Consider the following 23,692-nt stretch of genomic DNA (forward strand, 5'->3'; position numbering starts at 1 on the left):
TATACAGAAAATTACAGGTTTTGGAATTTACAGATATAGATTCTGAAGATGACCATTTACAAATATAATATTTTACATCTAAAAATAAAATTAAAAACATTTCCATAAAAAGAAATTGTTTTTAAAATTCAATTCTATTTTACAAAGACAAATGATGCTATTCCAATGGTTCTAAGCCACTGGATTGCCTACTGGCCTTTGTAAACGCTGCTAAGGGCTTCTTCTGCTAATTGCGCTCAGACTGCACACTGTACGTGTCCCGCAAATCCTTTAGGGAGGGACACTGAGGTCACTGAGGCCACAACTTAATCAAGCTGATGTTTAGAAATGGAGTGAGGATAAGAGTCTTGAGTTCAGAGCCTGATCTACAAACTCCCATAGCCTGTTCTTCCTAGTGTAAGAGAGTTGGGCTTCAGAGTCAGGAGATAGCTCGGGAATTCTGGTCACATGTTTTCCATGTGAAGGACCCTGGTTCGATCCCTAGCACCATGTCACGTGGCTCTCCTCTCCCCACCTGCCAGTGTTACAGAGGTGGCCCTGGAGGGCCCTGGCACAGAAAGGCCTGAGGAATACTTCATTCTCAGGCTCTAGCACTGAGCTGGCCAGCCTGGAATGCCAAGTATCCCTGCAAGTGGTCTCTGGAGCTCCTGAGCACTGTTAAGGTGGGGTGGGGGTTGGGGAAGAGAAATTCACTGGAATGCACTGTGCACTGCGAGATGCTTGATCACAGTTTTAAAAATGACAAGTTAGGGCCAGGAGCAATAGAACAGCAAGTATTTAGGGCATTTGCCTTGCATATGACTAACCCGGTTCAATCCCCAGAATCCCATAAGGTCCCCTGAGCACTGTTGGGAGTGATTCCTGAGTGCAGAGCCAGGAGTAAGCCCGGAGCATTGCTAGGTATGGCCGCTAAGCAAAACAAAAAAAAGGGTACATGACACATATATATATGGAGTAACACGAGGATTAATGTGGAATAATCTCTATGATAGTGTCCAAATGATACAAGAAAAATACAGAGCATGGGTGAGAAGGAAAACACAGGGCGCTGGTGACGACCTGCTATCATTTGCTACATGCATGTACATACATGCAGAAGCCTGGTATATTTGTATGCATACACAGAGTATGCATTTCCATACAGGGAGCGTCCCAGGAAAGATACCAAGGAAGCTGAGCAGAACTGCTGTCTCAGAGTGGGGCGCTCGGAGCAAAGGGGCCACAGGGTCACTCCAGACATTTGGCTGAATGGGAGGAGTCGGCTACAGTGTTCCTCTAGGCTGGGGACGAGTGAGGACCTGCCGAACTACTGAAGGGCAACCTGGCTGGGTCAGGACCCTCACAGACATAGCAGTGTGTGAGAGAAGGACACCAAACAACTACTGGGGGAAAATTACAGACATACACGCCGTGAAGAAAGAGCAATCTCCAGTGACAGAAGACAAAAGGGGCGTGAAGGGAAGGATCACGGTCAGGACAGGGAGACGCAGAGATGCAGAAACCGAGTGGAGGACAGGAAGCAACTGAGCAGAAGCACAGCCTGAGGAAAAGGCCCCAAGCAGAGCGTTCTAAGGGTCAGCATTATTATTTCTTTCCAAAGGCCACGGGAACAGAAAGGAGAGGGATGGCCAAATGACCAGGGCAGAAACTCTAAAGCACGTGAGAGAAATCTCCAGTTTGGCCCAGCACACGCACTGCGGGAGTCACACTAACGGCCAGCATTTCCTAAACCCTGATGCTTGACCTGGGGAACTGACACGGTCAGCTGCTTCACCTACAAACTAGCCATTACCTCAGAAAGGGCCCATGTTCCTAAACTGCTTCCGGTGAACGTTTGCTGCGGAGTGAAAATCAGGATGCAAACGCTTTCCCACAGAGCACTGCATCCCTCACTTCACTGTTGGAAATACTTTTGGTGGCCCTGGCACCAAATGTCCCTGCAAACCTGCCCCGGGGAGCCAGACCTGGGAGTGCTCCCGAACGCGGGGCTGACAGGCTGGTCTGTAAGGACAAAGCAGGCACGCAGCGAGGAGGCCAACGTACTGTTCTCGCGGACCAGGCAGAACTCCCACGCGCTCTGGCTCTCCAAAGTGCTCTCCAGGTCCACGGCGACATTGGGCTCGCTCTGCTTCTCCAGGCGGTACTGAGGGCCTGGAAGATCAAAGGGGCAGGAGGAGGGGAGGAGGTCTGAAACAGTGAATTTAACATTAGAAAACACTGTAGACTGGAGAACAGCCCGTGAAGTGTCAGCACACTGCAGAGGCCCGTCTGCTAGCGGGCTACCAGGGACAGAAGAGCCTGGAGATGGTTTGGGGTCTGTGCGTCTGCCCTGGCCCCGCTTCACACTGTACACTTTTGTCTGTCCTATAACCAGGTCTATTTTTGCTCAGTTTTTCCCCTGATCAAGGTGAGCGGTAGATGGTGTTTGAATGTCACTGGCCTGGAATCAAAGAGCGGGAAACCCAACCCGTTTGAACCCGTTTGCTATTATGCAGTGTGGGAACAGTGAAACCTTGAAGGATTAGTGTAAAGATTGGAGATGACACGGGAAGCATAGTAATGCAACAGCCTCGCAGGAGGCACTCCCTCCAAAGCACTTATTATTAATAATCATTACCTAATCATGAATAATCAATTATAGGTAGGTATAAAACATGCTTTAAACTCTTATGTGACAAGTCTGAAAATGAAAAAATATATTCTAAGAGCAGGTGATGTCAAAATGCAACTCAGGGTTCTGTTTCCCGGTGACAGAAAGACAGTGGCTGATGATTCGTGTTTTCGCTGAAACATTTATAAAAACACAAGATGGCCCAGGCCATGGCTGCGTTAGTGAACATGCCTGGCACGGGTGGAGCCCCGCGCTGGATCCCTGGCACTGTGAAACCCAAACCAAAATCACACACGAGACCCGAGTTCAGTCACAGCGGAAGCTAGGGACACCAGATTTCCATATCACAGAGGGGACTCAGGGATCTTAATAAAACACTAGGGCATTTGATACATTTATTCATGCTGTCTCTGTCATACCAATGACAATCCAACTCTGAGATAATACCTAAGAGGTCCAGTGATTTGATTCAAAAGACTGTTCCTGTTGTTAGGGGTTACTGAAAAGATTAGAGGCATAAGAAACCATCCTTTTATTTGGACTCTGAAAGGAGTGTTTGGTCAGGCAGAGGAGAGGGATTCAAGATCTGAGAAAAGCATCCGAAGCCTCACAGGGCTCCTAGGCAGAATACAGGGTTCTATAATGTTCTTCCTACTGTAGATTTGTGGGCTATTGAGACCCAGCACTCCTCCCTCTGCACCCATTCATCTCAGGTCACCCCACCCGCACCAACACCCTCTCCCCAGTTTTCTGTCACTGGCTGCACTGGAGTTGTATTTCAACTTCTTCAAGGTATATTTCCTAAGTGGCTAATTTAGTAGCTCTTGTGCCTATTTTCAGTGTTCTTACTACATTCAGTTCTTTTACACTACCAACAGCTTTACATCACTTTACTAAACAATACGCAACATATATACGACTATTTGAACAAGTACATGCTCAAAAAAAAACTATGTAATTTTTAGAAAATCTAATACACAGTACTCAGATTAGGAAGGTGCTGTAATATTACTGCTGAATTCTAATGATTAGTAGTAAGCAAACAAAGGTATTGAACGAAGGGGACAGTCTCCACATGACAGAAAGACAGTGTCTGCTGATTTGTGTTTTTGTTGAAACAGGGCTGGAGCGATAGCACAGCGGCAGGGCATTTGCCTTGCACACAGCCAACATGGCCGACCCGAGTTCGATTCCTCCGCCCCTCTCGGAGAGCCCGGCAAGCAACCGAGAGTCTCTCGCCCGCACGGCAGAGCCTGGCAAGCCACCCGTGACGTATTCGATATGCCAGACACAGTAACAACAAAGTCTCCAATGGAGACGTTACTGGGCCTGCTCGAGCAAATCGATGAACAACGGGAGGACATTTTTTATTTACAAAAACACAAGACGGCCCAGGAAGTGGCTGTGTTAAGAGTGCATGCCTGGCACGGGTGGAGCCCTGTGTTTGGCCGCTGGCACTGCAAACCCAAACCAAAATCACACACCTATCAGAACTGAAGTCTGTCAATAAACTGGCATATTTGTTGCTGAAACTGGCATGTTTGTTGCTGATTGCGGAACACTTTCACACACATTCATTGTGGGATTACGGGAAAATCACGCTCGACAAACTTCGGTGGTGCATGGTTCTTCTCACCGCATCTCCTTCCTGTCCCTTCCCCAACACTATTACGATAAAAATAACGTATTAGAGGGGTGGCAGTCACCCCTAAATAAGCAGGGGTGATGTTTCAAAACACCGGCCTGTTAGAAATCTGCTGCTCGCCACCCCCAGCCCCAGAAACAGTCTAAGGCACTGACCACCCACCTGTGAGGATTAGTAGCTTATCAGGTTAGAAACGTTAGCTACAATTCATGGTTTAATGATAACCAATATTTTAGAAACAACCTAGATCCAACAGAACACTGTGAAATACCAGAAAGATATTAAAAGTGATGCTATGGGCTAAGGAGGCAGCTCAGAGAGTGGGATGTATACTTTGTGCAAGGCCCTAAATTGGATCCCTGGTGTCACCTGGCCTGAGAATCTGGCATTCTGTCCATAGCCCTGTGTGTACATGTGTGAGTGCCACAGTGACCTCCTGCAACACCACAACTAACCAGTAAGACTCCCATTGTTTGTGTGTACAAACAATGCAGCTACAAGGGTGTGACATCATGAAGTGAATACCACTTCCGGTTTTCTCAGCAGTAATGGCAACAAGGGCACCGAGGGGTGGCAATTTTTTTTTTTTGAAATTTAGAACAAAAAAGACGGGAAATGTGATGACAGTGTATAGTGGGATAATGAGGGTTTATTTTTTCCTAGTGTTCTTCTCTGCTTTTTAATTTTTCCTGCAATAAAAAGAACAAGCTGGCATTTCTCACAATGTTACTTGGCCCACTCGAGCAAATCGATGAGCAACGGGAGGGCAGTGCTACAGTGCTATATAATTCCAAGTCCACCAGTTCCTTTGAAGCGACACCATTTTTTGGAGGATACTATAATCATCACACATTATGGCATCGCCAACAAACCTTTCAGATGCGAGCTGCTTCTGTGGACAGGTGCTGCTATGGAAGGGGCCTTCACGCTCGCATGCGGACTGACTCCCAGCTCCATGCAGAGTTTTGGACATCTGGGCAGTTATCTGTCGATCTCGAGGCACCTTGGCCAGGCCTCCTCACAGGGACTTTCATGATTGTTTCCTTTGTCCACTTCCTCCCTCAAGTCTCTGCAACTCTCTGGGAAATGAGGATAAAGGACTCCAGGGAACAGCAGTGGGAAGGGGACCTTTATCCCTACACACAGGTCCCTGTAGCATTTTGAAAGTCGTGTTGAAAAACACTTTCAGCATTTACTTTCCTGGGTACTGGGGCTTTCCTGGGTACTGGGGCTTGCACAGGATTTTTTTCACTTTTTGGGGGTGGGGTAGTATGGAGTGAGAGGGGTGACTCCTGTCTCTGGGTGGGGGGGGGGGTGGGGAGAGGGGAGAAGCCCGGGGTCCTGAGGCAAACACAAGCATGTGCTCATTCCAGTGAGTTCTCTCCTGTCCTTGCAGATTCCTATTAAAATCATGTTTTGTTTTTTCCCTTTCTAGTACAGGGGATACACAACGGGTAGGGTGTCTGCCTTGCACGCAGTCAACATGACCAACTCGAGTTCGATTCCTCCGCCCCTCTCGGAGAGCCCGGCAAGCTACCGAGAGTATCTCGCCTGCACGGCAGAGCCTGGCAAGCTCCCCGTGACGTACTTGATATGCCAAACACAGTAACAATTCTCACGATGGAGACATTACTGGGCCCGCTCGAGAAAATCGATGAACAACGGGAGGGCCGTGACCGTGACCGTGACCTGAGTACAGGGGATGAGACACCTGCCGTGCACATGGCCGAGTCCTATTTGATTTCCAAGACTACATCTGGTCCCCTGAGCACAGAGCCAGGAGGAAACATTGGGTGGGCTCTCCCCAGAGCGATAGCACAGCGGGTAGGGCGTCTGCCTTGCACGCAGCCAACATGGCCAACCCGAGTTCGATTCCTCCGCCCCTCTCGGAGAGCCCGGCAAGCTACCAAGAGTATTTGATATGCCAGACACAGTAACAACAAAGTCTCCAATGGAGACGTTACTGGGCCCGCTCGAGCAAATCGATGATCAACGGGAGGGCCTTTACTTACTTTACTCCCCAGAAAATATTTTTTTGTGATTTCTTTTTCCTTTGAAGTCTAACATGATAATGACTCATTGTTACCTGACCATTCTAAAATGGTCTTACTGAAAGCTCACGACAAATGAGGGGCAAAGATTATCTCGGAAGGATGGCAGGGGGCAGCTGCTTTTCCAAAATCACCAAGGCAGAAAGTTGGAAGAGAGGAATGAAATTCAAGAGTTGTTGGCACCAAAGTCTGAGTCTTCTGAAGCTTTCTTCTGCTCTTATTAACTATAAATTACAGGCTATTAAAAAGAGCCAGCGTTTAGACCGTAAGGCCACTCAGGAAAGAGTTGTGTAGGTATATGCATTCGCTGAGTTTTTTTTTTTTTTTTTGTTTGTTTTTAAATTTGGGCAACACTCAGCTCAGCTCAGTTCTTACTCTTGGCTCTGTGCGCAGGGCTGACTCCTGGTAGGGATTGGAGGACCCTCTGGAGTGCGGGGGGATCAAACCTGGGTTGGCCACATACAAGGCAAATGCGCTCCCCGCTGTGCTATTGCTTGGGCTCTGTGACAGGCCTTTTACCAAAGATCACCTTATTCACTCTTCATCACGCGAGCCCACAAGAGCATGGATTCCATTTTACACAGGCAGAAAGTGACTCGCAGGGATGAAATGGCTCCAGGTCCCTCAGAAAGTGGTGTGACAAAGGTTTCTGCCTCCAGCCGCCCAGGTCTCTCCATCTCACACACTCACCACACGCCTCACTTGTGACGAGTGCTTCATAAATGTCTGCTGATGACAAGCACGATTACGACGACTCAGACCTACTGTAGATCAAACTACTGTGGCTGTCGAATACTGGCTTAATTTTTAGGCAGCTGACATGGGAGGAAAGGGAAAAAAAATATTATAGCTAAAAGCCATTTTCAAAAGACAAGCTATGAGACCAGTTTCTATTAATATAGTTTTCCCCAAGAAATGACTATGGTGAACATAAAGGCTCACACTGAGCAGGAGGTGGGTCTCAAGGCAACATCCACCCTGGGAAGAGGCTTTAAAAAATATCGCAGCTGTGCCAGAACTCACATGCCCTCTGCTTCAGAGCAAAGGGGAACGCAAAGGAAGATTCTGGAAGGCAGTGACTCTGCAGCCACCAAGGAAACCCGCTGCCATTTCACGATGCACTAACAATAGGAATGCCATGTCACTGATAGGCTAAGGACAAAATACTGCTCTGGGCACTTTGGGAGGGTTCCAAGTTCTAAGTACTCAGGCAGGATTTTTTTGTGATTTTGTAAACCCGAGGTAAGCCTAAGTTTCAAATAAAACCAGCAGTGCCTATTGGATGGTGGCTACAGGTTCAGTTCGGCTTCCTTGATCCCTTTAATCCTCGACTGAAACAGAAAGGGATTTAGCAGGCAACCCTGCTGAAAGGCGGGGAGCTGTAATCCAAGGGGAAGCGCTCCGAGAGGCCCGAGGGAGGCGAAAAGCCATGCCACCGCCTCCATTACTCTGGGTTTGAAGCTAATGGCCATGGGAAGAACAAACACTCTTCGTTTTTTCTATTAAAGAACTGTGATTTCCAAAGTTATTGATAGTTGTGTTTTAGGCATATAATATTTCAACACCACTCCCGCCACCAGTGTCAGCTTCCCTCTCGCAGTGCCCATATTCCCTCCCCACCCCCACCCCTGGTCCATTTTCTGCCTGTCAACTTGACAGGCATATTACAAAGTTCCAGTGGTTGTCACTTAGACCCCGTGTTTTCAGTGTTGTTGAGTCTGTTCTGGGTACATGGCTCTACCCCTTCCCCACATCACCCGCATAACTGAAGCCCCGATGCCCGCTCACCCATTGCTTCCTATTTTCCTCTCCCCCAATGTCTTCCCTATAGAAACAAATGCTCTTTCAGCATGACTTTCAGGAAAGCTGCTTCCATGGAGCAGGTCACTGGTTCTGTATCTTAGATAATTTTGAATCCAAATGTAGTGTCAATCTTGAAATGGGTGCTGAGTCCTTTTCTCCTCTGCCCACTCAGAAGTGGGGCAGGAAATGTGTGACTTGATCATGTCACTGGACACACACTCTGGGCGAGCTGGTTCTCTGGATCTTTATTTTACTCTTCCTTTCGTGGACTCTCAACCCATGCATCATTTTATGCTGTATTGAGCATCACCTATGCATTCTAAATGCTCTGTGGACTGAGGTGGGCCCTAGAGGAAGGAACTTATCACCACATCATTGAGCAGGTCCCTGGCATGTCATGTTATTTTCCAGTCCCACCTGAAAGAGGTGCTTTAATCTGAAAGAGCTTCTTGAAGCCAGAAAAAAGTTAAGTCTGAGCAAATAAGATGAAAGGCTGGGAGGTAAGGGGGAATGGCTGGCACCTGCACCCCGAGACAGAGGGGTACCGCCAACTCTGGTTGCCGGCAAATTCTTCATTGCTGTACATCTGCTCATCTGTAAAGCTGGAGAACAGAACTTCCTGTGCAAGGCTGCTGTGAGGGTTCAACAGGACCATCCCAACTCCCCTGGCCAGGTGCTCACTGATAGCTGTGAGTGCTGCTGGTAGGGGCTGAAACAAAAACCAGGGCAAGGAGGCAGAGGCTGCTCCTTAGCCCGAGTGACAGCAGGCTGAGAGACCGAGAAGGAAAGAAGGCCTGCAGGGGGCATGGTGGCATCCGGGCAGCCGCCCTGAGTGTGGGCCGGGAGACGATGCCCAGCTGCTCAAACACACTCCCCTGTAAGCTACAGGCGGCATTTCGGATCACAGGTTTGCTCTGCAGACTGGGAGTCCTGAAGGTTCCCTAGTCTTTCCGGTCCTGCAAATAGAATCTCCAAGTTGGCAAATGTCAGGACCCACGGAATAAACTAGGACAGCACAAATAACGCAGGATATGTGATGTTACAATGCCATTCACTCATCCATTTAGCAATTTTTTGAGCATCAGCAATGTCCCAGACATGGAGATGAATAATCAATGATTCCTGCCTTTGAGCGGGGGTTGGGGATGGGCGGGAGAAGGAAGCTACACTCGAGCAGATAAATCATCAAAGAGTGCCATCAGCGCTCTGCCCAGGTAGGAACGAGATGCCGTGGGAACACAGAAGAACGAGTGCCCATGTGCTTCCTCTCCCTTCCCGAGGCTGGAAAGGGCTGGACCAGGAGAAGGGGAAGGAGCACATGCCCACAGGAACATGGGCTCCCACTGTGGGCCCATGGGTGCAGGGGAGGCAGGCTGGGAAGGGAGTGTGGTACAGACCATGGTCTCGGTCCGAGTTTTTGCTCATAAGCAACAGATGCTAACTGCATAGGAGTGATGATATCAGCTTCCTGTTCTGGTGGCCAGACTGCTGGCAAGGGGAGCCGTGCGAGCACACTGTGCTGAGGTCTATCTGCTCTGTGGCGGGGGCTGCAGAAACCCCCTGGGCAGTGTCATCTCCGAGCTCAGACCCCCACCAGTTCCTCCACAAGGCTGTGTTGAGGGTCAGCGCAAACGCCAAGGGCTCTTCCTCTCGGGGCTACTAGAACCATTTTCTGCTTGATCTTAATAGAAGCGCTGAATTATAGTCCAGTGATAACTACTGTCGCTGATCCCCCCTCTGAGGCCCAGACGGGATCATTTGGAATTTAAATAATAAAATCGGAACATGCTGACATGACAATAAGGTCACACTTTTGCCTCCTCTGAGCCAATACACAATTTGCTCTCAGTGAAAGAGCCGAATATAATCAAATTAAATACAATTCCTATTACAAAAGAAGAAGGACCAGGGTTGCTCCAATAAGCCAATTCTCCTGCCTAGTTAAACTGCAAAACCTTCAGGAAAGGTTTTGAAAGCATGACCCATCAGTTCTAATTTTTAAAACTTATCCTTTCAGTCAAGACTAGAAAAAGGCCCATTCCAACTTTTATCTTTACTACAAAGTACTGCTATCTTGGCCTGATGTCAGGAGCTCTATCTCTCTTTCTGCTGACAAGCAGAGACGAGAAAGATAAGATTGGAAACGAATCTCACTTCTCTGAGTAAATAAATAATCAATACTCATCTAAATGTAAATGAGAAGGTAGCCCCCTCTGATAACAGCATTCTTATCAGAGAGCCAATTTTCTTCAGACATTTGGCCTCAACCAAATCACCATCATTCAGCCCCAGCCTAATGGCAAAAAATCGTAACTAAATTGAACCGATCACCAGAGATCAACTAAGTTCGGCCCTGGCCACTTCAGGTTCAAATGTTTGGGAATGCAATTTTGCCCCCATTAACTTTCAATAGCAATGAAGAACAGACTGGTCAAGGGGCCAGCGTGTGTAATAAACAACCCCAGAAAGGGGGCCTGAGGGTGGGAACAATGCCAGCACAGAAACAAAACCCACAAGGGAAGGGAAGGTTGCTCCTGGGGACCAGGCAAAGAGCATGCCCGCCCTCCTCCAAGGCTTGGCTAAAATGAAGAGAGCTTTCACGGGGCCGGAGATGATGATTTACATTTATTGAAACATGTAAATAAAGAAAAAAGAGGTGAAAAAGCTACAGCAGCTAAAAATAACCTACGGTTCAAATGATCAATTTCCTCCAACTAATTTGTATCAGACTTACATCTGACCCAGCAGGGCCAGCGCTGACCTGATTTTACTGAAATAAGACGCCGTCTACAAGACAAATCACTTTAAAACCACTGCACTGGGGTTTCCATTTCTTTGCTGCAAGACTCAATTCACTGCTGATGAGAGTATTGGGGAAATTATGACCATTATTGATAGGACAGCAAAACCACTTTTGCTCGGTAGGCTTCAAGTCGACAGAAAGCTTACATCGAGCCATTAATGAAGGTGTCAGCTAGAATCAGAAATTAGAGACAAAGCCTGGGAAGGTCTAACTTTTCGGGCACGTTAACGGCGGCTATTTACTCATCCTCAGAGAAGTTGGCAAGCTTAGGGAAGGCGTGAAGAGGCTGGCAGCTTGCCTGGGGTCGGGGAGAGGAAATGTTGCTTTTTGACCTGGCCCCAGACTTTGGAGACAGCGAGCTCTCAGGAGACAGAACCGCCCACTGTTCTCAACCATCTCTGCTCCTGCCCCAAGTATCACAGTCTCCGTGGGCTGGCACGTGGGCTCTGGAGTCAGCCTTAGATTGAAACCTTGGCTTCTCAACAACTTCCACAGAACACATGCAAAGATTACACACGGCTTTGTAGAACACATGGCTAGCACATAACAGCCACTGAGTGTTGTGGTTATGTAGCCGGGGGAAGTGCGACACAATCCAGAATTTGTCTTTTAATTTTTTATTTTATTTTTTGGCTTTTTTTTGGGTCACACCCAGCGATGCTCAGGGGTAACTCCTGGCCTGCACTCAGGAATCACTCCCGGTGTTACTCAGGGGACCTTATGGGATGCTGGGGGGTTGAACATTGGTCAGCCACGAACAAGGCTGTACAGTAGCTCCAGGCCATCTTTTTTTTTTTTTTTTAAAGCGTTAACAAAAGAGTAACAACAGTCACTGGCGTTGAGGACCTGGTGGAGCTCTAACAAAGCCCTTCCAGGCACGCACCTTCAGATTCCTCAAATTCTCAGAAGCAGAAACCCTAGGATCACCTTCCCTTTCAAGAGAGGAAAAAGAAACCCTACATGCGGGTTAAGCCGTCCCCACAGTGAGGACAGCACATGAGTTAGGAGAGCAAGTGGGAGAGACGGTCCAGGGGTTTAGAAGTTTCTCCTGCACGCTGCTGCCTGGTTGGATCACTGGCCCCACACAATCCCCCAGACGCGCCCCCCACCCCCAGGAGGCCCGGGAACCCTGGGACTGCGGGGCACTGCCATATCACCTCCTCAGCCCTTGCGTTGGACTCCTGGCCAGCTGGCTGAGATGCTCCGGGAGCGTCCTGGGGCATCCTGAGCACTGCCTGGAGCAACCACCCCACCTAAAATGTCAAAAATCAGAAATCCAGAAATTGAGAAATCCAGAAATCGCTTTCTAAGCACCCACACTGTATTTTGCAAAGAGCACTCCATGGCCTTTTGATCTCTGGGCTGAAAAGCAGACTCGCCAGACTGGGATGATTTAGCATTTCAGAAGGGAGGAAAGATGGTGCGAGGAGGAGCGTGGACAGCTGGCCATCAGGCGGTCAACACAGAGATCCCCACGGCAGAATCCTCTGACTAGCATTCAAGTCAACATCAGCTACTTGCCCTGATTTCCTCACCCCCCCCCCCCCCGAGGGCGGGGGGGGGGGCCCTTTCCCAAAGTTAAATGATTTACAGAGTTACTGCCTCAATCCACAGTTCTGAAAGTGTGATTTCTGTAGGGCTTAACTATACCCATTTCTAGTCTTGTTACAACTTTTTTATTGCGATAGAAAACATTTACTGGAAATATGTTACTGCTATTACCAGGTCATAAAATAAAAAGAAAAATAGTTTATGTATTGCCATCATTTCCAATCATCAATCAGAAAGTGCCAAGAGGAGGAAAGGAAAGGAAAGGGCGTACAGCTGAGATTTCCTTCTTTGTGTAAAAGAAAATGCAGGAACATCATAATTCTTTAGAACACATTCCTCCTTGAATGCCCAGCTTCCTGGGGGAGGGGAGTGGAGGGGAGCGACAGGCCAGGACAGGAGGGAAGGGAAAGCCCCCCTCTGGCACTGGCCCTCCTCTCTGCAGCCTGGCCTGTGTGCTAGCATCCTCTTGGCCCCCTGCTCCTGAACCACTGAGCGTGCTGGCTCAGAAGCAGCTTCCGCCCATCACCCACTCCACACCCCCAATCAAGGAGGGGGTGGAGAGACATAAAGAGAACCACTCTGTACTCTGGAGCTCCCTGGGGTGCTCAGCAACACAGAAAGCAGAAGGACATTGGCAATGTGGCACTTATTCTTTAGGGGTGCGGGGAGGGGGGTCTCCCAAGGGGTGCTCAGGAGGCTTGGAGGAACGGAGCCTGAGACCTTGCAAGCAATGCTCAGAGGTCGCACCCCGAAATGTTCAGGGGACCATGTGGCATGAAAAAACTGAAGCAGTGGGGCTGGGAGGTTGCTCAGGGGTGCAAAGTGCAAGAGAGGTTTGAACTCTGCCCTCCAGTGCTCTGCCCACATACTCCACACAGAGTCCCAAGGCCGTGCTGTCTCGCACCCCGCATGCATGACAAAGTATGTAATCTCCAATGGACAGAGATGTGTGAAAGTAGCACAATTAAAGTGTGTGAGCCCCTCAACTTAGAGACATGGGACCGCCAGGCCCCTCGCCAGCAAGTGGGTATGCACCAGCCAGGCTAAATGAATGCTCCCCCTGTAAGTGCACGCACAAACACTGCAGCTAAAGGGAGGACCCTCACCCATTGCCTCTTTTGCAAACCACAATACCCAATAAGAGAGAGAGAACAAAAGGGAATGCCCTGCCACTGAGGCAGGGTGGGATGGGGGGGATGGGGGCTGGGAGGGATACTGGGATCCGTGGTGGTGGGAAATGGGCACTGGTGGAGGGATGGGTATTTGATCATTGTATAATTGAAACCCAAGTACAAAAATTTGTAAGTCTACAACTGTACCTCATGATGTCTCACTAATAAAAATTTAAAAAAATAAAATAAAAAAAAAATAAAGGGAGGACCCTGAGTCACTCGGCAGTGATCCTCCGGGAGCACCACAACCAGTGGGGACAACTTCAGGGCTTCCAGACAACAGCAACCAAAGAAAGGGGAGAAAGAGAAAATAAAACTGAATAACCTACACTGGTCCAAAACAACAACAACAACAACGAAAAAATGCTCTCATTTTGGGGCCATATTTGAAAGTGTTCAGGGCTTACTCCTGACCCTGCACTCAGGAATCACTCTTGGCAGTGCTCAGGGGACCATGTGGGATGCTGGGAATCGAGCCTGGATGGGCTGTGTGAAGGAAAGTGCCCTCCCTGCTGTGCTATCTCTTTGGCGCCAAAAATCTATCTCAAGAAACATTACAAGAACTGGGACTGGAGTGATAGTACAGCGGGTAGGGCATTTGCATGCGGCCGATCCGGGTTCGATTCCCAGCATCCCATATGGTCCCCCGAGCATGGCCAGGAGTAATTCCTGAGTGCATGAACCAGGAGTAACCCCTGTGCATCGCTGGGTGTGACTCAAAAAGCAAAAAAAAAAAAAGAAACATTACAAGAACAGATGTTACAAGGCCCGTTGAGGGTGGTAAGGCTGTGGATTCCAAGTCTAAACATGGGTTGAAGAGAGACAGCACATGGACTGAGTGCATCATGAGAATGATGGTGGCCCGTGCTGCACTGCTAGATTCACATGGTCCCCTGAGCACCCCCAGGAGCAACCCCTGAGTACTACTGGGTGTTAGCCAGAAAACGGAGGCGGGGGGGGGGGGGGGGAAGAACTAAACAGGGCCAGGGAGAGGAACATGTGCACTGCATGTGAGAGCTCCAGATTAGACCCCTGGCACCACATGCACAGGCCCCTAAGCACTGTCAGGAACAACCCCTGAGAACAGCTTCAGGAGTAGCATCTGAGCAACTCCACATATGGTCCCCAGGTACAGACAACAACAGAAAATCAAGAACAAATACAACACTGATACTGGAAGAACAGCTTCACCCCTCTCTTGGTGTGCCAACAAAGTTCTAGTGCCTGTCCATTACTAAATGGGCAAAGACCGAGGTGGTAAAAAGTGCCTCCACCGGGAAAACCCCCAACTCAATGTGTGCATGAAGGTGCATGCACAGACATGGTCACCACAAACACACATGCACTTATGCCACTCTATGTACAAGGATATGGCCAAGTTTGTGTCAGGGCTGTTCTGTCAGCTTGAAAGATCTGTGGACAGAAGCCAGGAGGGCAGCAGGATGGGGGCTTTTCCTTCTACCTTAGAGATCCCCACTTTGTCTGCACTTCTTTTCTTGTAGGTGCTCCCCAGGGCACCCCAGCTGAGCCCGGGGCTCTCCTTGGCTATGCTCTGCCTTGCAGCTCTGTGTACAGTGATGTCCTGGTGAACCCATGGGCATGCAAGCTGGGGACGGAGTTGAGGCCTGTGCTCTACTGCTTGAGTCACCCGCCCTGCCCTCTCGCCTGAGGTGGGGACAGTGCGAGAAGCTGGCATTCCTCTTGCGATTACGGATCAGAGGCTGGGCAAGCTCACGCATGTTTGGTCAGGGAGTGTGCCCCCGGGCCTCCTTTGCCCTCTCTGGCTCCTGATGGAGCAAGGGGGCCCGAATCCCACTGCTGACTCGCAGCGGTGCTCTCAGAGAGGCCAGCATGCAGGCCCAGGGTCAGGTGGGCCCTTGGCCCCCAGTCAGGGCCACTAAGTCTGTCCTGTCCCTGAGGGATTCGGGTGGCCTGTGGAAAACAACCAGAACTCTCCCGAGGGCAGTCCTGATGCTCCACCTTGGTCTGCAGATGGGGGTTGGGGTGGGGTGCAGGACTCCATGCAGCATGGAGGCCCAGATCGTGCTTGCTTAGGGTCACGTGGTGCTGGGCTGTGCCTACTCCCCATGTGAACCTCCGAGACTTGCCTGTGGCTCCGTGAGCCCGGAGCGCGACTTCAGCTGCTCCTGGTGCTTCCCAGCACCAGGCTAGGGACGCAAGTCACCATCTGTCTCCCCAGAAGGGCCAGAACCCCGGGTCAACCACATTCATCTCTTTCCCACCTCCTACCCCAAAAACACCTGCCTGTGGAGGCTGCTGCAGCTCTCTGTGCCTTTGGATACCACCCCCTTTCCCAACCTCCACTCTGGAAGAATCTTCCCTTCTCTAGGGGATGAGAACCCTGCTTGGGAGCCCTGCCACAGATCTCTCTCTCTCTGTGCAGCTCCCCCACCTGAAATCTCTGCCTGGACTTATTTCCCGAATGGGTCCCGCACCAGGAGAGGCTGCAGGCTCCTGGCAGCACATGCAGCCCTGGCATGCTGTGGCACCAGTGTGCCTAGGATCATGGTGACTGCACTGAAGCCCGGCCCACTGCACGTGCATGCTGACCATTCCACCCTCCAAGGTGCCCCTAATAGCTCCGCCTCCATCTGACTCCAGATGACCACCTGCCAACAGCGCCCCAACTCTGACAGGGCTTCCTGTGGGTACTTGGAGCAAGTACGAAGGCGACTTGCTCTGCTCTCTGGGGGTTTTGTTTTGGGGCCACACCCGGCGATGCACTGGGTTTACTCCTGGCTCTGTGCTCAGGAATCTCTCCTGGTAGTGTTCGGATGCTGGGGATCGAACCCGGGTGTGCCATGCGCAAGGGAAGCATCTGTTTTCCTATAGCTCTGGCCCCACACTCTGCTCCTGAGGCAGCCCAGCAGTCAGGTTTGCCTTTTCAGACCAGGCGTGACAGCCAGTGTGACTCCTCGCAGTTATGGCACTGTGACCACAGGCGTGGGTCCACTCCAGAAGCCCCGCCTAGAACAAGAAGGGGGCCAGCCTACACACCCCAAAATGCCAAAACTTGGAGAAGGTAGGAAGCCTCTGGAGCAGAGTGTGCTGAAGGGGCAGAGAGGGATGCTGAGCGCATGAACGCCCGTCCCTTTGGTGAAAGGGGGCTGAGATTACGCGCAGGAGAGACATATTTGTTTTCCTCCTTCAAGTGATCCAGATTTCACTTGTTAGAAAGGATGGAAACCTTTAACATCATCCCTTAGCATCCGATTTTTCAATCCAATCTGTTTCTCTTAACTCAACTCACTGTGACATTACCAAATTTTACATACAGTTATCTGTTGCTCTGTAAAGAAATACAGATGGTTTTTGTGGAAATAAACAGTCATTTATTTTAAACAATTGTAAAAGAGTTTATGGAAACCAGTGGGGTAATGCATTCAAATAAATGCCAAAACTGGTTGATGGGGAGCCAGGGTGCTAAATCACGGGGTGGAGGAATTCAGCTGTGGGGACAGATAGTAAATCCAGAGTGACAGACTTTCCCGTGACGGCAAAGGTTCCTGACATCCAGTCCAGCACTCAAAAACCACAGCAGTTCAAACCCATTTTCCTTAACACAGCCCTGACAGCCAGTGAAATCAGTGAATTCAGTCACAAGTACCTAAGGACAAAAACAAAAGAAATAAACAAAAAGGAGACTTCATTTGTCTGCCGCCTTTCTGGAGTGATAAAAAAGCCGCGTCTCCCACTGGAGGCCACAGGGGGCACATGGACCATCAGGGGCCTGGTTCTCCGGACCTGCCGGTGCAGAGAACATGTGGAGGGCTCCTTTCCCGTAACCAGAGGCCAATACCTGGGGGGCCTGATGCGGGTCAGGGACCAGTTCTAGCAACAGCTGGGTGAAAGTGGCTTGGGTGGATGGGGGCCTCCGAGGGGCCCCATCCTTACAGCAACGGCCTGGGCTGACCTGCGTGGGAACACAGCCAACTCCAAGGCCTGTGTGCATCTCATTTTACAGGACAATCAACCATAAGCCCATCAACCTTCCCTTGGCAAATCTTTGCCTTGTTGTTGTGTTTCCAGTGGGTCCACCACGTGTCTCCCAAGGCATAAACGAACTTGGCTGTGCCTGAGCTGCGCCCAGCTGCACCTGCCTGAGCCGGCTGCTACAAACATGAAGTGGAGTGAGGCGGACTCCGGCCTTGGGGGACCTGGCCTGGTGCACAGGGCTCACAGTTTGGGATGTATTTACTCAGCCTTCCTCCTTGCTGACATCAAGGTCAGCCTCTGCCACCTAGGTAACAAGCCACTGCTTCCCCACGAATAACTTCACCCTCCTCCCCGACTTTCTATCCAAGCCAACCTTGTCCTTCTGTGTCGAAGGGTCTCCTCACTGGGCAGTGTTCGGCTTCCTGGCCTCACCCCGGCTACCCCGCCAGTCTGTCAGAACCACATCCCTGCCATGGGGTGTTCCCTGCGTCCTGTTTGGCGTCCTGTCTTTAGAATCCAGGTTTTCCCAACTGATCCCCAGTACAACATTAGTCCGTCCCCACCAGATCTCCAGACTGGCCACCGCCTTTCCTTACGTAATGTTCTTCTCACCTGCAGGCTCTGCTGCAGGGAAAGAGGCTTTGAGACGAGCCGAAAACTGGGACTTCCCTCTTTAACTCCCATCTTGACCTGAGTTCGATTCCTCCGCCCCTCTCGGAGAGCCCGGCAAGCTACCGAGAGTATTCGATATGCCAGACACAGTAACAACAAAGTCTCCAATGGAGACGTTACTGGGCCCGCTCGAGCAAATCGACGATCAACGGGAGGGCCTTTACCTTTACCTTGGCCTTCAAGGCTCCCGAGCCCTGGCGCTGGCAGTTCTGCAGTGTTTCTCTGAAGCCCCTTTCTGCCTTCCACTGCTACACTTACCCATGCCTGGATTCTTTTAATGATCCATATATTTATCTATACTTGCTGGGCAGAAATAGTGAGGTAAAAAGGGACAGGACCAAGAGCACAACTTAAACAGTATGTAGAATTCTAGCTGCCAAGGGCTCTCAGGATCTCGCCAAATTCCGCCAGAGTAAGCTCGAGCAGGAGTCTTCCACATGTCTGCAACTATGGAACTTGGTGAATGGCTGATGATTGGCCGGATCAGCTGGACAGGAGGTGCCAGCTCCAGCTTTTCTGGCAGGGGGGCACCTTTCTGTGCCATACTGGATTTCAGCCTTTAAAAATATGTGTTTCTGCAGAAATTTGCTGTCAATATATAAGTTGCCTGCAGTGGAAAGTGTATAGTGTTTTGTAATAAATGGCCTGACGCTAATGTATATATAAAAAAATGTGTTTTAGTTTGGAACTATTTCATGCTAGAAGAAAAACACTAGCTATACTGGATGTAATTAGAAAAGCTACAGAACACTGACTTTGACAGGCATTCTATTATTTATTCCTTGGCTTTAGGGGTCACACTCAGTGGTGGCCAAGGCTGACTCCTGGTTCTGGGCTCAGGGATCACTTCTGGCAGGGCTCGGGGGACCATACATGGTAGTGGGGATTGAATCCAGGTTGGCTGCATACAAGGCAAGTGTCTTACCTGCTGCACTATCTTCATAGCCCTGATGGGGATTTTAATTATTTATTTACTGTTTTGAGGGGCCACACCTGAAAATGCTCAGGGCTTATTCCTGGTTCTGCACTCAGGGATCACCCCTGTTGGTGCTTAGGGGACTATATGGGGCGCCAAAAAATTAAGCCCAGATGTCTTCATGCAAGGCAAGTGCCTGACTGACTATACCCTCTCTCTCTCTCTCTCTCTCTCTCTCTCTCTCTCTCTCTCTCTCTGTGGCTTCTGACAGGCATTTTAATTATTATGAGTTCTTAATTAAAAAAATTGATTTGGGAGCCATACCAGGTCATGCTCAGTGTTTATTCCTGGCTTAGCACTCAGGGATCACTCCTGTTGGTGCTCAGTGGACCATATGGGGATTGCTCCTGGGTCAGCCACATGTAAAGAAAGTGCCCTGCTCACTGTACTATCTTGCTGGACGCCCCATAGGCATCTTAAAAGGAACTTTTGGTTATTATTAAAAGTGATTTTGACAATAGGATTTTGCTCATTTACTGCCCTTACTCTACTGCCCCAAGCTTGCTCTCAGATCTACAGTTCTGCCCTTGTTCCTTCTTGGGATGTGGTGGGTCTCAGATGCTTCAGAGAACAGTCCAGTGGCCACGGCGACTGCTCTGTCTTGCCTTCTTTCCATCTGCACCTGTCCGACCGAGCCCTGGTTAAACGCTGTCACCAGGAGCCTGTGTGACCCTGCAACAGCCATTCAGGCTCACGCCTGCACATGCCCCACCAGATTGGTTGGATCTTCGTGGGGGTTAAAAATTCCACTTCACCAAATTCTCAGGCCTTGAAAAATGACCCAAGTCCTCCCTAAGCACTGTTTCCTTATCTCTCAGGTGGGATGGCTATTTCTAGTTCATGAGGTTGTTTTATAGACAACCTCATGAACAGACAATAACACCTGTAAAGACAATAACATCTGTAAAGCACTTACTCTGGCACATAATACGTGCTCAATGAGCAGCAACTTTATCAGTATGGTTCTGTACATACTGCCATGTTCAACTCTCAATCTATAGAACAAACAACAAGCAAAATCCGGTAAGCTGTTTTTAAGTCAACTGTGCCTTAAAGTCTAAGTGTTTTAAGCCTCGTTTTTCCCAAGCTAAACACACAAAACAAAAAAAAGATAAAAGCAATAGCAAAAACCGGCCGTGAAGGAGGTTCTGGGAGAGGTGGCTGCCAGCCATTTTCCTTCCTGGGAGTTTGCCTTCTTGTTAGATCTATTATCCGAGCGCAGGGCTGCCCTGCTGGCTTTCCATTTGCCTTGCTAATAACAGTAAATCCAGCAGCTTCCTCAGCAGCTCCTGTCTCCTTCAGCTGACTCCCAGGCCAATCAGCATTTCCTCTCTGCTAATGTCAGATGTTCCCTGGGAAGTCCTGCTGAAAAGAAAATTTATGACCAAAGTTTCTCCTGCTTTTAACCCTTCTGCGGAGCTGGCCCCAGATGCAGAGTGCTTCGGAGGAACGCTGGGTCGTTCCTCCACGTGCACGCCCATGTTCTCGCTGCTGCGCCGCTGCTCTGACAAGGGGCCTCAGACCCCTGGAAAAGCTCAACTGAGCAGCTGGGCAGACAGCTGCACACATTCTGGGCTGCACTGAACGGGGACTGCACTGGAGCCGGCTTCCTTCGCAGTAGCAGAGCCTGCTGATCCGTGACTCAGAGCAGTCACTCTAAGGAACAAAGTGTGCAAGCACCAGATTGGGAGTAGGGCTGGGTTTCACAGCCAGAGGAAGGAGGGCGGGGACAGAATTAACTTCCCTGAGTAATAAAATCCCAGCAAAGCGACGAAGCTAGAGGAGACAATACTGTAATTCTCCTGTACACAAAGAGACAAGCCAGGCCAGAAAGGCAGCTCAAAGGGCTGGAGCACATCTGCGTGCAGGAGGCCTGGGATCGACGTTCTGCCCGGCACGATCCCCCAGGAATCACTGAGAGTAAGAGCGGCCCTCAGCACCAAGGCACGAATAGCCCCTGGGCACTACTGGATTGTGGCCCCCAAACCAGACTGAAACAGACTAAACAAAGAGACAAAAAACTCAAGAGACTCGCAAGAACAAGAGCGGAACCAGAATCTCCTTGTGCCTGTGATCTGGCTGGGACCTCACTTTACTGCAACAGGGATACAGACAGGGAGAATGACTGGCCAGGGTCCCCTGGCTGCTAATGGGAGCCTCCTGATAGCCAGTGGAAGGGCCTGATCACGCAGCCCCCCCTGCAATAAAGCCACTGAGGAGACAGCCCTGACGCAGGCTTTCTGGAGACAATGGGGTGGCACTCCACAAGCTCTTTAGCTGCAGAGGAGAACAAAGGCTGTCAGCTGAGGCTGGCTGGCAACACGTGCACGGAACAGCAGCCACCACCAGGCCCGTACAGACCTTATGTTCCTGGCACAGAAAGGTCTCATCACCGGGTTTCATTTTAGGGAAAATCAGGCCTTTTGGGACAGCTACACTCTAGCTCAATAGGCTTTTCCATGACCTCTTCGCCACCTCGTCACAGACGGGAGATGATATACTGAACCAGATTAGTCGATTCAGTAAACGAAATTTTGGCCCAATTAAAAAAAAAAAAAAGAAAGGTGGGGGGAGAAAGAATGTCAAAATGTACATGTGGCAGCTGTTTGGGACTTTAATGTTAGGGAAAAGCAGCTGTTTTCATTTATATTTGAGATATTAGTCATTCTTAGAATGGGACAGACTATTGAACTAATAGCTTGTGCTTTAACTTTCGGAAAAGACAGGTCACAGACAAAACGTGGCAATTTCTCAATGTAACAGTTACACTCCTATAACATTTTGGTCTTAAAAAGGCCTGGAAATGTTTATAATGGGAAGCAACTATTTAATAACCCTGTTTTCCTAGACACTGTCATCCCACACAAAGGAACAGACTGTTTTTAGGAGAGAGGATGTTTCCAAGTAGTAAAAGGCCACATAAGAAAGGGAAGGGGGAAAGCAAAAATTTTTCTAAGCTCTAGAACTTGAAACTAAGATGTCTTCTTTTACAAACATAATATTTCTAATGAAAACTATTTCTGCGCCCATTCTGAGCCCTTCCTTATAGGAAATTAGTTTAAATGTGGGGGGGGCTATTGCTACTGATTCTAGTACTTAGTTTTGCCTTTTATTTTTTAATAAGTGCTCCTATTCAGTTGTTATAAAAGTTAATATAAATAACAGAGAGCATCTATTAATTTCCACTGTGGAAGACAAAAAAATTGTTATGTGCTCTTACACACACATGTGCGCACAAACTTTGGAAATCAAGTTTGCTTTAATTTTCTATTTCTGTATCAGAGTATCAGTAGCTTCCTCCTGCTGGGCACCCGTATTTGATTATCAATGCTGAAAATGTCTGTTTTTGGTATCTTCCTCTGGCTCCCCAAGGACTCATTAAAGACTCATGTCATTAAAGGAACCTGGAGGCAACACTAATTTCAACTGATGTGCATCACGTTTCATTTTTAAGACATTTACATTCTCCTTCAGTGCTTCTGTTCTCGGAGGAGACTCCATCGCCAACACACACAGTGCGCTGCTCCTGCCCTGGCAGAAAGGAGCCGGTGCAAGGCCAGGCTCACCAAGGGCTTCCCTGCTTCTTTGTCAGGCCACCAGAGGTGCTATCACCAACTCCAGGCCTGCTAGCCGGAAGCTGGCTCTTCTCCACAAGGAACTTCACCGCACTCAGATGAGAGCTCAACACCCTCTCCCTAGAGTCTCTCCCAAATGAGGAGCTCACCAACACCTGACCACATCAACGCATTGGCAACGTAATGGAAACAGGGTCATGGCACCCCAAATGCACGTTCCTCTGGCCAAGGAACAACGCTTTTTCTAAACGTAGCTTTAGAAGTCAGGGGTGACTCAACCGTAGAGCACTTGCCTTGCATGTGGGGCCCTGGGTTCCATATCCAGCACTGCAAAGGAAAAAAAAAGTCAAGATTTGGCCCATAGCTCTTAGCTCCCACCGTGGCTGCAGATGGAGCTGACATGAACTCACACCAGCTTTGCTGCCCTATCTGTACCTGTGTCAGGCAGCCGAGAGGTTTGCTCACAGCGCGCTGAAGTGGAGAGGCAGAGGTGATGCCCAATCCTGGGGTCAAAAGGGACTCTTTTAGGAGGAGGATCTCACAAAATTGGGACTCAAAAGAGTTCTTTTATCTCAAATGGACAAACTGAAAGATGGAAGCAAGGGCTGAAGAGACAGCAGAGCAGGCCAGGCGCCTGCCTTGCAGAAGACCAATCCAGGTTCCATCCTTGGCCTCCAACACGGTCCCCTAAGCCCCACCAGAAGTGATCCCTGAGAGCAGAACCAAGAGTAAGCCCTCAGCACCACTGGGTGTGGCCCCCAAACCAAACAACCAACCAACTAACCAACCAACCAACCAACCAACCAAACAAACAAACAAACAAACAAAATATAAGCTGGAAGCAAGTCCTTTCCAAGGCGGCCAGAGGGACAGCTC

The 23,692-nt window shown here is 49.5% G+C and overlaps 1 protein-coding gene across 3 annotated transcripts in view; it reads right to left on the reverse strand.

Moving 5' to 3' along the window:
- The window catches only part of LOC130042716 (target of rapamycin complex 2 subunit MAPKAP1), a 262,810-nt gene that overhangs the window by 51,989 nt on the left and 187,129 nt on the right, over positions 1 to 23,692 (reverse strand). The window contains exon 8 of one of the 3 annotated variants that reach the window (XM_056134880.1): positions 2,044 to 2,187. The exons of 1 other annotated variant lie outside the window; for it this stretch is intronic. In XM_056134880.1, the coding sequence (XP_055990855.1) occupies positions 2,044 to 2,187 (144 nt within the window). The remainder of the gene's footprint in view (positions 1 to 2,043; positions 2,188 to 23,692) is intronic. One more of the 3 variants, XM_056134881.1, reaches the window with a different exon arrangement.

The sequence above is a fragment of the Sorex fumeus genome, unplaced genomic scaffold (genome assembly GCF_029834395.1).
Source record: "Sorex fumeus unplaced genomic scaffold, SorFum_2.1 ptg000109l, whole genome shotgun sequence".
NCBI classification, from domain to species: Eukaryota; Metazoa; Chordata; class Mammalia; order Eulipotyphla; family Soricidae; genus Sorex; species Sorex fumeus.